This window comes from Protomyctophum bolini (genome assembly GCF_963924005.1).
Source record: "Protomyctophum bolini genome assembly, chromosome: 14".
Lineage (NCBI taxonomy): Eukaryota > Metazoa > Chordata > Actinopteri > Myctophiformes > Myctophidae > Protomyctophum > Protomyctophum bolini.
In genome coordinates this window covers 13,229,020-13,243,760 of record NC_137875.1, presented here as the reverse complement: position 1 = coordinate 13,243,760, position 14,741 = coordinate 13,229,020, and the positions used below count along the sequence as shown (strand labels likewise).

General features: G+C 45.3%; 1 protein-coding gene across 1 annotated transcript in view; it reads left to right on the top strand.

Annotated features, from left to right (window-relative positions):
• Positions 1–14,741, top strand: part of lrmda (leucine rich melanocyte differentiation associated) — a 287,041-nt gene that overhangs the window by 249,950 nt on the left and 22,350 nt on the right. The window contains exon 6 of the mRNA XM_080781604.1: positions 1,432–1,522. Within this exon, the coding sequence (XP_080637730.1) occupies positions 1,432–1,522 (91 nt within the window). The remainder of the gene's footprint in view (positions 1–1,431; positions 1,523–14,741) is intronic.

Genomic DNA, 14,741 nt, shown 5'->3' with positions numbered 1-14,741 from the left:
GATCTGCAAGCTCGAAACGTGGCACGAATCGACGTGTTTTGTGCTTGTCGATCTGCTACTTTTGCTATTAACCCATTCTGACCTGAGATCAGATTCATACGAGGTTTCCACTGGACACACACTGGTCTGATGAACCCATTCTTACCTGAGATCAGATTCTAAAAATGTCAGTCGTTCTTCGAATTTTTCAAAAATAGCAGACCTACAAGCTCGTATCGCGCCACTCGGTGGCGCGATATGAGCTTGTAGATCTGCTATTTTTCAATAGGTAAAGCATAACATGATGCTAACACCAAAATGGGTGCCCGGTCAGAATGGGTTAATGAAAAGTAACGGTTTTGGACAGTATGTGGTTTCCATCCGACAGAGACAATGTTACTACTGTATGTTACTTGAGTATTTGTATTATTTACTTTTACTTCACTATGGCAAAGACAAATATTGTGCTTTTGACTACAGTACAATTCTAGAATGGGAAAATGTGAATTATGAATAAAGTGAAAATTGACCTACAACAACGAGCTTGTAGCTGCAATTTTCATGACTACTGACAGGAGAAAAACAAGTGCAGTTTGCCAAGAAACTCTTGACCCATTTGTTGAACACGCTTTAAGACTGCTATTTACTTCCGAGACTCTGGAACATGTAGCATTCACTTGTTTTGTATCCGCCTCTGCTAACAATCAATACCTGTGAAGCCAGCAGTCTTTAAGCCTAGCATTCTTGTGTCATAGCCATATTAACCATTTAGGCGAGCCCTATGGTGTCACACAGCGAAACGTTTTCTCTACTTTACTTTTGTACAGCATGGCTGTGTAGGAGGCTAGCCGCCTATAAGAGTGTGTGTGTGTGTGCGTGCGTGGAGAAATAACAACAACAACAATAGTTCCTATGACGACACGCCTAAAATAGGGGACTCCAGGTTGAAAGTAGTGGCTGAAACGTACTAACGGAATGGCGTCTGAAAGCCAGAGGCGGTCGGTAGAGTCCCTTGGCCATACGTGGTCAAGGGTCCTCGGATAGCAGGGCTGCTGCTATATGTTTGGCCTTGTGACAGAGTGAGTGGCGTCTGACCTGGCCGTGACCCCCCCGCGGGAGGTCACGGCGACAGAGGCTTTCCCTGACCTCTCCTCCAGCGGACCAAGCCAGTGGAACACATCATCAAAGGCGGGAGGATGTGGGCTCCCTTTTCCGCTCCGCCATGCAACACAAAAAGCAATGAAAGATGTCCTGCCACATCGGGCCATAAAACCAGACAGAGGGGCTCCCCTGCGTTTCCTGTACCTCTCCTCGGAGGATTTACGACACGCGAAGAACAGTGGAGCCGCCGGTGACAAATCCTTGTCATTTGGGCTTCTTGTCTATCTATCTATCTCCTCAATATTTATTCAGCCTTTTCTTGTGTCTGTCTGCCTCTCTTTTCCCATGCAGGTACCGGCCTGCACTGATCCCAGATCAGACCTCAGTCCCACGCCCTACAGCCCTCTGCCCACGGGATCCAGAGATGCCAAGAACCACAAAGGTAACGCCACCGCCAACACAGAAACCTTCAGAACCTTGGGTTATTATTATTTTTTGTCACTGCACATGTCACTGCACAATGTGCACATACAGTACATGTGTAACTAGTCCTCTACATTTTCCCATACTAAATATCAGTTAGGGGTCAAGTGTCTTTCCAGATACAGTTTTTCATACATACCAGCAGATCAGAATAGGACTATAAAACTGTTCTTACTGGGTATCACTTTTTTAAATTAATGTTATATTGTTATATAATAATGTTATCTGGTATTAATACTATAGTGTTTTGCCTATTATTTGGGGGTCCATTTGCGAACCAGTGGACTAATAGTAAACTTTAACACGGTTACCACGGTATACACAATAAGCATGTTGCCATACATTCAGCATAATGCCATGCATTCGATAAGGAGTAAGCCCCATGGATTATGTAAATATGAGCCATAACCCTGACAGTTGCAGAGAGTGGGAATCGAGTGAACTTGAGCGTGAGCTATACTTATGATATCTGTTGGTATTGATCCCGACTCATCTGTGTGATGCGTGCATACAGTAGTGAGAAAATATCGGGGAGATGTGGGTTTTGCTCATTGATCTGAATGTGCGTGTGTGCACACGTGCGTGCGTGTGGGAGCATGCATGTGCCGAATGAATCATCCTTGATCTGTTGATACCACCAACACAGCCCTGATCCCCATCTGATATTATTGAATTTACTTCAGAAACTCATTGTCTTCCCATCAAACAAACAACCCACGGCAGGACGAAACACCTCTGCTTTGTGCCTCGGATCGACCGCTGAGCCAAGTTCAAGCCTAACCACGTTCAACCTGGCTGAGCGTGGTTTTGGGCATCCACGAAATGAACAAAAAATAGCAGCTGTACCAGCTTACGACCCGATGCATATCCACCAATTTACAGGGGGGTCAGATAGGAGCCTGACTATGTTGAGGTCCTTGTAGTGTAGGTGGTGATCAGTATGTCCGGGGCAGTGTGTGAGTGGCTATGGCTGGGGGGGGCATTTGTAGCGAGCACGGACAGGAAGGGGAGAGACCCGACTACCGTAGACATTCATCATGGTCTCTGTCTGCGCCATGCAAAACAAGCCAGGCGATGAGGAAGACCGCCGAGTACGGGAGCAGCAGAGGTCAATGGTGAGCCCCCCACCAACGCAGATTACCCACAACTCCCCTCTCCTTCTCCACGGAGCCAAGGACAGATCTATGTCGTGAAAACCGTGTTGGTGGTGCATGGTGGCTCTCAGGCCGATGTGTGAGGAGAGGAGTGGAGAGGGAAGAGGGACCCCGCGTGCTTTGTCAAAATCAGACCCGGCTAAGAACAGTCCATTAAAAGGTGAGCGGGGATCTGACACATGAAATATTCCCCCCTCCGTCTCAGACGTGGGCAGCGGTGACAGTCTCCATTTGTTATTTTTATGATGCCGCCGCGCTGCAGCCTTAGATAACACAGCCCTCATCCTCGCCCTTCACCTTGCCTTTATGTCCCGGCAGCAGACATCCCCCCCCCCTCACCTCATCCCGTCCCCCAGCTCCCCTTTATTTATCTGCACTTCTTTAACACACTCGATTTGCTAAACGCGCTGCAGCCATGCAGGAATATGGTCGTGGTGGTGAACCGCTTCGCAATCAGCATGCCTTGGAACACGGGTATACTGTCTGGAACGGTGATACCTACAGTATAAGCTACAGTGGCATGACACAGGTTTAACCAGAAGGTTTAACCGTGAGTAGAATCACTGCTGTCGGGCAAATTAACGCCACACTTGATCACACCACAGCTTTGCACAAAAGCATCCACATTGAAAGTATAGCAGATCCACAAGCTCAAAACTCAACGTGAAGTGAAGCGTTTTGAGCTTGTAGACCTGCTACTTTTGATAGTTTTGAATTGCAATCCTAAAAAGTAACAGTTTTGGACATGTTTCCACTTGACAGAGACAATTTCACTCGTGTACTGTACTTAAAGGGCATTCCACTAATTTTCAACATTTTACTATGTCATTAATAATTAATATACCTTGTTGTGGAAATAATTTTTAAAAAAGTCCCCCCATTCTGTGTTTCCTAGAACTGGAGGTCTGAAAAAAATCATTAACATGGTGAATCACATCTTGATGACATCATCAAGATGTGATTCACCATGTTAATGATTTATTTTTGGAAAATGAGTTGTATTCCCTTTTAAGTACAATTTTGAGGTCCTTTTACTCTCCTTGAGTACTTAAAATTTCAATAATTCTACTCCACTATGTCTCAGAGGTAAATATTGTACTTTTTACTCCACCACATTTAGTTATTTTAGGTTAATAATACAAAATGCACATTAATCACTTAACTTATTTGGTTAATTGAAAATAGCAGATCTACAAACTCACAGCATTGTCATATCGCAGTCTATTGTGTGCTTATAGATCAGCGAAATAATACTTTAGTACATTTAGTTTGAATTAAATATTGGTGTCAATACTACTGTACTTTTACTCAAGAAATACATTGAGTGCAGACCTTTTACCTGTAACAGGATCGTATTTCTATATTGTGTTATTGTAACTTTTACTTAAGTGAAATGTCACCCACAGTATACATCACCAGTGGTGATAAGTAAGCTATTGTAAGTCAGGTAAATGTAGGATGTAAACACTGGCATTGAGCTGACCATGCATTATGGAGGGAATACTACGCCACCGTGTCACAAGTCGTTGTTCACTGACGACATGGTGAGGCCATATTTGTTCCGTGCGTGCGTGCGTGCGTGTACTCTCCCCCTCGGTGTGGCCTGGGCTTTAGCCTGGCCTCAGCCATGGGGAGATGAGTAGCAGGTCTGACAATACGCTGTCATCTGCACACAGGAAGAACCTTCCTTTTCTTCTCTTCTGTGCCCCCCCCACCAACCCCCCCTCCCCTCCCCTCCGTGACACCTGTGCACCGGGCCCCAGAGACCCCTCCCCCACCCTCGGCCCGGAGCCCTCCTCCACTAGGCCCCAGAGCCCGGGTGCCAGAGGTAATTACAACAGCTTGGAAGCTCCCAAAGGAGTCCAGCTCTGGCAGTAGCAGGTCACACTGCCTGCCCAGCAGCGGTACCTCAAGTACGTTTTCCTCGAGTTTTGAGCTGGTACCTACAGTATACGTACATGTTTACAGCAGCACTAACCAAAAGGAAGGCGAGGAAGAGAGCGAGGCTGAGGGACGATCGTTGCTGTACATCGCCGCTCCCAAATAGCCTGTGTTTTTCATAGAGGTCAAACAATTAGCAGAAAGAGGCGGAAGAGCCAAAGGTTAAAGACACAGATAAGAGGGACGACGGGACGGAAGGAGCTGGCTATGTTAAAGATAAGTGTTAAAGTGAACGAGCTGTGCGCATGTATGTGCGTTCGTGCGCCTGCGTGTTTGTGTGTGTGTGACACGGAGTGGAGTGCAGTCTATAGTCTGGCAGACAGCAGAGCCCAGACGATCTCGCAGCACTGTCACCTTGGCTCTAACTCTCTGCACCGTCACCTCGGTCCAGATGTCAGGCATGCTCTACTGTAAGTCTGCAGTCCCAGCGCAAAGTACAGCGTGTCCTGTCTGCACGCAGTGAAAATCCTCAGTTTTCATTTAACTCTGAGAGTAAAAATTGCACCATGTGTACCAATTTAGATTTGACTGTTACACTGTCTTAAAAAGTGTCGTGATTGTTGTACTTTTTCTGTTTTGCATGTGTCTATGGAGTTAACATTACTCTAATAGACCCCCAGGTGTGGTTATATATTATTCAAATACGTCTTCCCTGTGTATTTTTGGTTTCTTCCTGAAAGCTGAAATCCCCAATTGAAATAACACCATTTTAGTGACATCATAACCCCAACCCCTCCCACATTATCATAGAACAACAGCTGTGGGCGAGGCTTAAGTTCAGTTGGGTGGTGCTAAGGTGAAAACCATGCATACTTAATGAACTGGTGGGTGTGGCCACATAAAAGCATAATTGTAACACTTTCTGCACACTTTTTTGAAAGAAATCTTCCTCCTATAGTATAATCATAGTACCTGATGATCATGTTTTTTGCGGGGGGAAAAATCACGGCACTCCATCTTTACCTTTTTCGACTTGGATTCCCTCGGGGGCTTTTGGCCCCCTTTTGTTTCCCTCGACACCAGATCTCTTTACCTAACGTATAGCTGATCTACAAGCTCACAGCGCGTCGCGTCAGATCGGCGAATGTCGGGCTATACTTCAGCAGAATGTTCACCCATTATGACATTCCGGGAAGGGAAGCTGGGGTTCATGTGGTTAAAGCTATATGTCGAATGGCGTACTGCTCCCCCCTCCACCCCCCCCCCCCCCCCACAACCCCCCGGCCGCGCCTTGAGATGATTACGGTTGTGCACAAAACGACGCGCTACATGATTTAACACCAGCCTGTCATCTCCATATGATGACACATTCTGAAGTATGAGTGTGATGTTTATTCAATAGATCTAATTATAGCCTTGGTTTAGAAACGGCACCGTACACGATGCCTCTCACATTTTGATTGATCTCCTCCGCGCTCGTGGTTAAGATTCTCTTTTCTTAATCCATTCTGGGCGGGAACCCCTTTTGGTGTTTTAAGCATTTTTGTTATACTTTAGCAATTGAAAAAAATAGCAGATCTACAAGCTCGTAGCGCGGCACCGAGTGCCGCGCTACGAGCTTGTAGGACTGCTATTTTTGAAAAAACGTTTTTAACTAAAATCTTTGCTTCTGGGAGGTCCCCGGAACAACATTTTTTCAGATGGGGGTCGGCGGCCCAATTACATATATTTTTGGGGGTCCTTGACATGAAAATGTTTGAGAACCACTGACATAGAAACATAGGATTTTTCAGACAACTGTCAGGATTTAAAAGGCATTTGTAGAATGGTCCTCAGGTCTAAATGGGTTAATGAAAAGTCGTTCGTTATCGGGCCGTGTTTTTCAATAAACATGTCAGTCCGCCAGTCACCACTCCTGCAGTGAGGTACGGCGTCAGATCACATTTGATAATGTCCTTCCCTCACTGAGGACGGCGACAGCGACAAGCAGGAAATGAAAAGGGATATCTTCTTGGCAACTACCGGGACGAAGAAAAGAGGAGTGATCCATCCACTGTGAGCCTTCAGCCCCTTTTAACGTTGTTATTCTGGGCTCGCTTCCAGCTATGTTGTATGTATTTTGAAAATGATACACAATTGTTATTAAAAAAAAAAACAGAAGAAGGCCTGCCTTCAAAAACAGAAAACACCCATGGGACGACTCAAACGTTTGCTTGGCGCGCAGGTTCGCTTTTCATTACATGTCCGGGCTATCTACGTCGCCCGCGAGCCCCACAAACGTGTGTGCATGCACGCACACACACATTTTCCTTTACCCCCCCCCCCCAAAAAAAGCATCAGGAACGGATCCAAACTAAGAGTAAACTGTTTTACAGTCGCTGCACAACAAATAAACAAACATCTGGAAGCATTCAGAGCGGCCCATTAGAAGGGCTCTGTGTTTTGCCAAAACAGGGTAAATGATGAGCAATGGGCTGTCGAAAAGGCTGGTGGAGACTGGGGGGAGAGGACAGATGACGGAGCTGTGGGTGCTAAGCACTGCCTTTTAGAGCTCAGCTGGGCTCAGAGAGGATCTACACCTGCTGCTATCTCCTCCTCCCTATCTCTACGCCTCCACTAGACATCTGGATGGGATACATGACTAATGGGCGACCGCAACGCTCACATCTAGAGCGAGTGAATTGTTGTTATGAAGAAAGGGAGAGGCTTGACAGTTTTGGGCAACTTTTGAGCGTTATTAGGCGATGTTTCCCCCGGTTGTGTTTGTCAGTAGATGATGCTCCCTCCCGCAGTCTTAGTTTGAGAATGACATTGCCAACGACGTCCCATGAATGCAAATGTATGACTTTTTTGGATGTAGCCGAGTGCTTTCAAACAAGCCCAGATTGGAATAGTTATGGGGTAGGCCTGTATTTTTTTTTGTTTCGTTTTTTTTAGAGCGTTGGCGCCTGTGCCTTCCTTGATTAGTAACTGTTCTGTTTGATGTCAGTCTGTACCAAGCACAACAACACTCTTAATGTTACCTTTATCGTTGGCTTTGTCTTCGTATACGCGTGTCAGAGAATGGAAACGTCGTCTCTGGGAGTCCGATGAGAGAAGACAGAACACCTCTGGCAGGTCCCATTAGAGACAAATACGTGCTTCAGCAGACATCACTTCACTTGGTCTCGTAATGATTATACCAGCGGGATTCGTCCCCCCGACGAACCATCGCTCTGCAAGCACAAAGACAAACGCTGGCCTCAGTACAAGCAGAAATCAGGCGTATGGAAACTAGCAGGGTTTAACCCCTTCCTCTTACCTATTAGCTCACATTCACTTCAATGACATGTCCTATACATCACTGTCCCGTGTGTGCTGCTGGGGTTTTAACCCGCCCACGTCAACTCTCTGAGCTAAAGTGAAATGGAAACGGCGTCTTCGATAGCATGTGTTATTTCACTACTGATATTGTAAGACAAAGCGTCACTAAAAGACCAAAAGGAAGATGGAACGTCGTTGTCGGAGGGAACAGCTGTAGTAATTCCTTCGCCAGCTCTCTGTCGGTCCCGTGCACGCCACATGACAGGCGTGTGTGCGTGCGGCGTGCACACGCACGAACAATGTGAAGGCATGGCCCACTTCCAGAGACATGACTTCATGAATGTTTCCCCAAGCATTTTAGGGGTTTTTATTTGATTTCTTTGCTACAGTACGTTTGCCAGTTAATGGAGTTGATGAGGTGTCTTAAGATTCGTTTCTAATAGGTTCATGTTTGTGGAGTCACGTACTGTATATCATAATGCAGCCAACGTTCAGCACTCGGTCATAAACGAGCAGAAAATAGACGGGCATCATTGTGTTGTAGCGTGAGCGTGCGTACTTCTACCCTCGGGCACTGCTTAGATACAGTGCCAAGGTAAGACACGTGGATCGTCAGGGTATTTTTCTCGACCAAATTATAGATGCATGGCTCAATAATGCACCGTACTCTCATATGTTTGCTATTTATGGGGGCGGGAGACAAGGATTTAGCAAGTGCTGAAGCTTCTACTGCAAATTGAGCAGAAGGCAGTGGACTATAGTACAGTATACTGCACATTTTATTGAAATAGGTTTTATGTTATTCTCTGAGTTAACCGATTGAACCGTATATAGTGTCCCTTGTGCGTTGTGGACTTCTAGATCATAGATCAGCTATTTTCAGTGGAGATGACTGAAAAATGGAGGGGGGCCTGCTAATGCTATTGACCACTGGTGGACTACCGTCAACAAAGTATATCGTTTAAGTGGTTAATTTAGATTAGATCATGCATAAGCTTTCTTTCATTATCCATGATAATAAGTAATGGTCAGAATATCCATTACCAGTTAACGTCAGTTAATTCTGTGGTGGCTTCCAAGAGCATAATATGGAGTATATATTGTCACTGTCGAGCAGAAATCTTCATTTAATGCCCTTCCTTATTGTACAAGAGTGTCAAAAGCATGCAGCAGATCTACAAGCTCACAATGCTGTGCATCGCAAGCTTGTAGATCAGAAAATGTTGCTATTGTCGATGAATTCTGAAAGTCAAAGTGATTTAGTACGTCTGTGGGTTTTGTCACTATTGACCAATGAAAACAGCGAGTGCGGAATCGCCTTCACGTTTGAGTAAATGGCCACGCCAGTACTTTACATTTTTTGATATTTGTACTTTAATTGAGTATTTCCAATTTCCAGTATTTTTACTTCTACTCCACTACATCTCAGAGCCAACATTTGTACTTTTACATTTGTACTTTTACTTCACTACTACTACTTATTTGAAAACTTTAGTTACTTTGGAGATTTTAATTTTGATTAGAAAACATACACTAACCACTATACATTTCGGCCATTTGAAAATAGATAGATAGATCTACAATAGATCACAGCTTGTAGACTTTTAGTCTACCGATGCCGATACTTTTACTTGTAACAAAGTAGTTCTAAATTGCAGTATTGGTACTGCAGTATTGCTGTATTGGTAAGTGACTAAATAATAATGGATCCATTGGAACGTAGCTCCTTTTCCCCCCCTGTTTCCTGTAAAGTTACAGTTTCAGACATACAAGGTTTCCACCCGACAGCATCGATATACACCCCCCCCCTCCCTCCCATCACATCCTCCACCCACCCTCCGCCCACCCCACCCCTGTGAGGACAGACTCCGTCGTTGCTTCCGTTATCGGAGCTGGAGATGATGTTGATATTATTCCTCCCCGGAGTGGATTGGCTGGGCAACATGAATATCCATTATAGAGCCAGCCAGGGCCCTATGGAGATGGATGAGGAGACAGAGGATGAAGCGGGCCGGGCCTGCGATCCCTCATGGCTGCCGTATGCCTCCGCAACACGCCACACTGTCCGCACCACAATATGATGAGAGCTCTTTTTTTTTGGGTTTGTAGGCGGGGCCGTGTCCTTGTTGTTATTACTGGCCCTGGAACTCACTTCCAGCCACCCCAGCTTTCAGAGCACGCTAGATTAAAATGCCAGGCAGAGCCTCCCTTAACTTCCGTGACAGTTTAAACTGCTGAACTCTGGCATGTCAGCTTCTAAACTGCTCCGAGATCGCTGCCTTCAACCAAGTGTCATTAGCTCTCCGGGTATTTGATGGCACTCCTCTATGTCTCGCGCACTCTCTCTCTCGCTCTCTCTGTCTGTGTCTGAATAATTCTGTTTGTGCTGGGTTTTTGGGGGAATGTCGGTGACACTATTGTTTTTATACCTTGCCGTTTGATGTCGTGGAGCGAGTCTCCAGAGTGTCTCGGGTTCTTAAACTGATGTTGGAAGTATACAGCGAGAACTTCAAGCGAAAAGATAACACTGTCAGGTTCCGTGTCAACAATGCTCTTCATTTCATTCTGTGGTGTTTGTTTGTTCAGTTCTCTCCAGCACTATTGTATTGATATGAAAGAGCAAATACTTACAAATACTCTTTGATATTTTGTATTAATCAGGGTATGTTTGAGATTCAAGTAGAAAGGGTGCTGTATTTGTTTTGACTAAAGAGATCTAAACTCATTCATTACGGTGCCACTTAAAGTTTGGAGATCAAACTAAATTAAAACTGAAAGTGTTGTTGTTCCATATCTGCGTACAAAGGAATCAACAACTGTAGTCTTTTACTCAATAATGAACTTTAGTTATTTTTTATATCTTCATGTTGTTGTAGAAAATAGCCTTCACACTTCATAAACCGAACTCGAAGACTTTCCATTAGAATCCCTCTGAGGAACTCGGCTCATATCTGTCCACCACTGAGACATGGCTCATGTTTAGCCAACAACATGGAAGCGTCCTCTCCGAGGGTGGTAGAAATGTCTAACCTATTAAATCACTCGCGTCCGTGACCATTACAGACAGGTCTGCGTTATTTACGACGATAGAGACCCTCTCGGTCTCACCCATTTAGACTTGAGTCTGGCACAATCGGAGATACGTTTGGGCCAGTACGGTTGGCCTCTGCCGAAAGCGTGTCAGGCAGACGGACAAGGACGTGGGTTCTTGCCAGCCGAGCCCGGCCCGTCTTTGCAATAACACACCGCCGGTGCTATGGTCCTTGGTTCATTTCCCAGCTGCACTGGTCAGTCTCGGGGAAAGCGGCAGGACATAAATCAGCCCAAATGGATAGGCCATACTGCTAGAATCAGCTCTGAAAGGGTCTCGCTAATGCAGTCAAACTATTATTCATGTTCCGCCATGATTTGTAGCCACGGTTCAGGACATCTGAGCTGTGGGCTAGTGTTTCCAGGCTTTACTTTTAGTCCTGCCAGAAGTTGGACAGGTTTGCAGCGGGCCCTCCTGGTTTCCAAAGGCGGGAGTCCATCATGGTAATTTATGACGGGGGTCGGCTGCCAGATGGTTTTGGATATTTTTACAGCAGGATGGATGTAAGGTCCTCCAGTTTTCCTCTGTGTCAGTTCCCCTTGAAACGAATGGCTCAGCAAGCAGTCAGTCTATCTTTGTGGGGATGGGGGGAGGGGTGGAGGGATCTAACCGTTCGCTCTGATGAAGAGCTACTAACATGATGTCAGATCTTAGATAACTCATCATCTTAAAGGGGAGCAGGATCAGGCCACAATTAATCCTGATAGAGATGCATTTATCGAGATAATGTACACATGTGGTAAACTCCTCGGTGTCGATGTGACTCAATGTAAAAATACAGACTGTTTTGCATTTTCAAGATTTCATGTTTCACATTTCATGCCAAGCTAACAGAAACGGATACGGCACATGGTTCAAATATTTATCTTGTTGGTTTATTTAGAGCCATTGGTGCTGTAATTACTGTATTTCTTTTGACTGATTATATTTTGAGTAGATTGTAAGTCTAGGGTAATTGATCCCACATGGTGCAATCATTCAAGATGCATGCCTCACCACTGGTCCGGTTAATGGGTCTAGCAAATTAGATTCTAATCCAGTCGGTGGCCAGTCTGTCATGCTGCATGACAACACATTCCACACGTACGTACGTACGGCTTTAATACGTGTGCTACATCATCAAACCTTTCTCGTCAGGCGTGATGGGGACACAGACAGACATAGCCTATCATGTGATCACCAGTGCAGAGAGAGAGAGAGAGGGTCATCTATGGATAATTTACAAAGCCACAGTAAAATGGACTCTGCTTGTCTTGTTACTGGCTAGGCTCTGCAACTTATCAACACATCACGTTGTTTATAGTGCGGAGACAACATAAACACGCGCGCACACACACACACCCACGCGTGCACAAGCATACACGCAAAACACACACACACACACACACACACTCGTTCCCAGATACTCTCAGAGCTCCAGAGCTATATTGTGGTGGGAAGGCAGCTGAACTCATCTGTCAATTACGGTAAGCTCCATTGGGCCGTTGTCTAAACTGTTTTCTCGCTCACTGGGAAAGCCAGTGATTTATTGTCAACCGCCTCGTCATCAATATTCAATCGAGAGACACTAAGCTGTGATGTCTGAACACAAACTATTGTCAGAGCGTCAGCGTGGCTGCACATCAAGTCCCCATTCTGATTATTCATTGCACCAGGCCCGGCGTGAATGGCTTGTTTGGATGCTGCCGCTTGTAAAAACAAAATCACACCAATGTGTGAACTGAGTGGTGCAACAGCGCCACTTTAGGTCACGCAGCGGTATTGCAGCTGTCCATGCTCAAATAGACATACAGACAGACACACATCCTTATACGATTACGAACAGACACACATCCGTACTCAAATAGACATACGGACACACATAGTTGTTCATTGGAGCAGTCAGGCATCGCTCAAAAATAAAACTATATACTGTAGGTTACAGTCCTTCAGCTGTAGGGTATTAAAAGTACTACAATATTTGCCTCTGAGATGTAGTGGAGTAGAAGTAAAAGTATTGGAGTACAAATACCTCAAAATTGTACTTTCACCACTGGTTGTGAGTAGTGTAACTGTACTGTACAGGATCGCTTCAGGGGTCAACTCTTCCTATCCTGCCTTGAAGCCCAGTAGGTCACCTGTTAAAATGTCGAAATGTGTATTTTCTTTCTCGTGATTTTACTAAATGCGACTTTGGCTACAGGAAGTTTTATGGATTTTCGGCAGTGTCAACATTTCAGCTTCGGCCATGAAACGAGCTGGAGCGGTCGCCGGAATGCTACGGAGTTCCAAAACAACCTTTTAATCTGTCACAACGCTTCGCTGATGAAATCACCTTAAGCAGAAGGAGCAGGTCTCTTTGTCACGTTTAATGCAAGCGGACAAGTTATTTCACTTGTCATGACGTGATCGGCAGATCGTTCCTGACACGCTGTGTCGCTGCGAGACGATTGGATTGACTGAGTCATCTGGGTCAAACGTGAATTTAGTCCAGATTGCCGTGATTTTTAAAAGGCTACTTCCTTCCAGCTCTTCCCCCTCAGGACACACGCTTGCTTTTAAGAGGAAAGCCTTTCTGATTGACCCCAGAGAGACCTCAGACATCTGATCTTATCGTATGTATCTTTCTCAGAAAGATGGCTTCATGTTGTGCTGCCTGCCTGCCTGCTGCGGGTTCAAGTTGGGTTCTAATATACCGAACGAACCTTGTGCTTTGCTGAAAAAAATCCAACTCTAAACGTTGTGGCTATTGTGTTACATTGTGTTCCACATAATATACATGAATCGTTTATATACTGTAAACATTTGAGCTTTTTAAGCATAATTAGTAGGAACACAACGTTTTGCAGGCTAAGGAGCCTTGCAGGAGGAAAGCCAAAAATATGTTTCTCCGTTTGACACCATTAGCCAGTGCTAGCAGGCAACCCTCTGTGATGCTGGCCAACCTTTCCCAGGGTGCACCGATGCTTGGCATCTTCTCGGGATGGATTTTTTTTAGGATCCAGGCTCTCGGATGGTAGCGTATCATTTAATTCTAAACTTTCCTTTTTTGAGACATGTTTTCCGTATATCTGGTGCTTTGGCGGGTGTGTGTGTTTTGCACACGGATGTGACCCTGAGTTGCAATGTCTCTGGGCTAGCCTAGTTTATTCTTCACGCCCTTTGATCCTGACAGAAGTTCTGGATGAAATAATGAGCTGTGTAATGTTATTTTTCTTCTTTTCTTTACATTGTAGCCTAGTAGTAAAGGGAGGGGTGGGATGAGTGAATTTAAGGGTTTTATTATCAGGGAACAAGCACAATAGAATGATTGTTTCCCCCCTGTGTATGTCCTAATGGTGTAGGGAGGATGATATTAAGATAACCTTGGGAGAGAGGAGATAAGACAGCCACGGGCATCCCGCCCACCCTCCCTCCCTCGCTCCCTCGCTAACCCGCTGTGACGTTTTGGCACTGGTGCACACAGTAAGACACGGGTCCCCCGTTCAAATGCAGTATGAATGTTTTGGGGGTCACTGCCTGAAAAGGTTGAGAACCACTGGTTTCGATATCGACTCCATATTGAGCGCTGCTTAAAGCGAATACCGTCTTTGTGCCATTGCTATTGTCTCCATGTTGTAAATGCCTCATCCCAGTTGCAGGTTATATAGCCAATATGATGACATGCTGTTTGCCATTTGGCTACAGCGCCGCCGTAAGCCTCCGAGATACAATGAACAGATCATGGGTATTAGCGCTATGATGTGCGGGTCGATAATATTTGGGCTTCA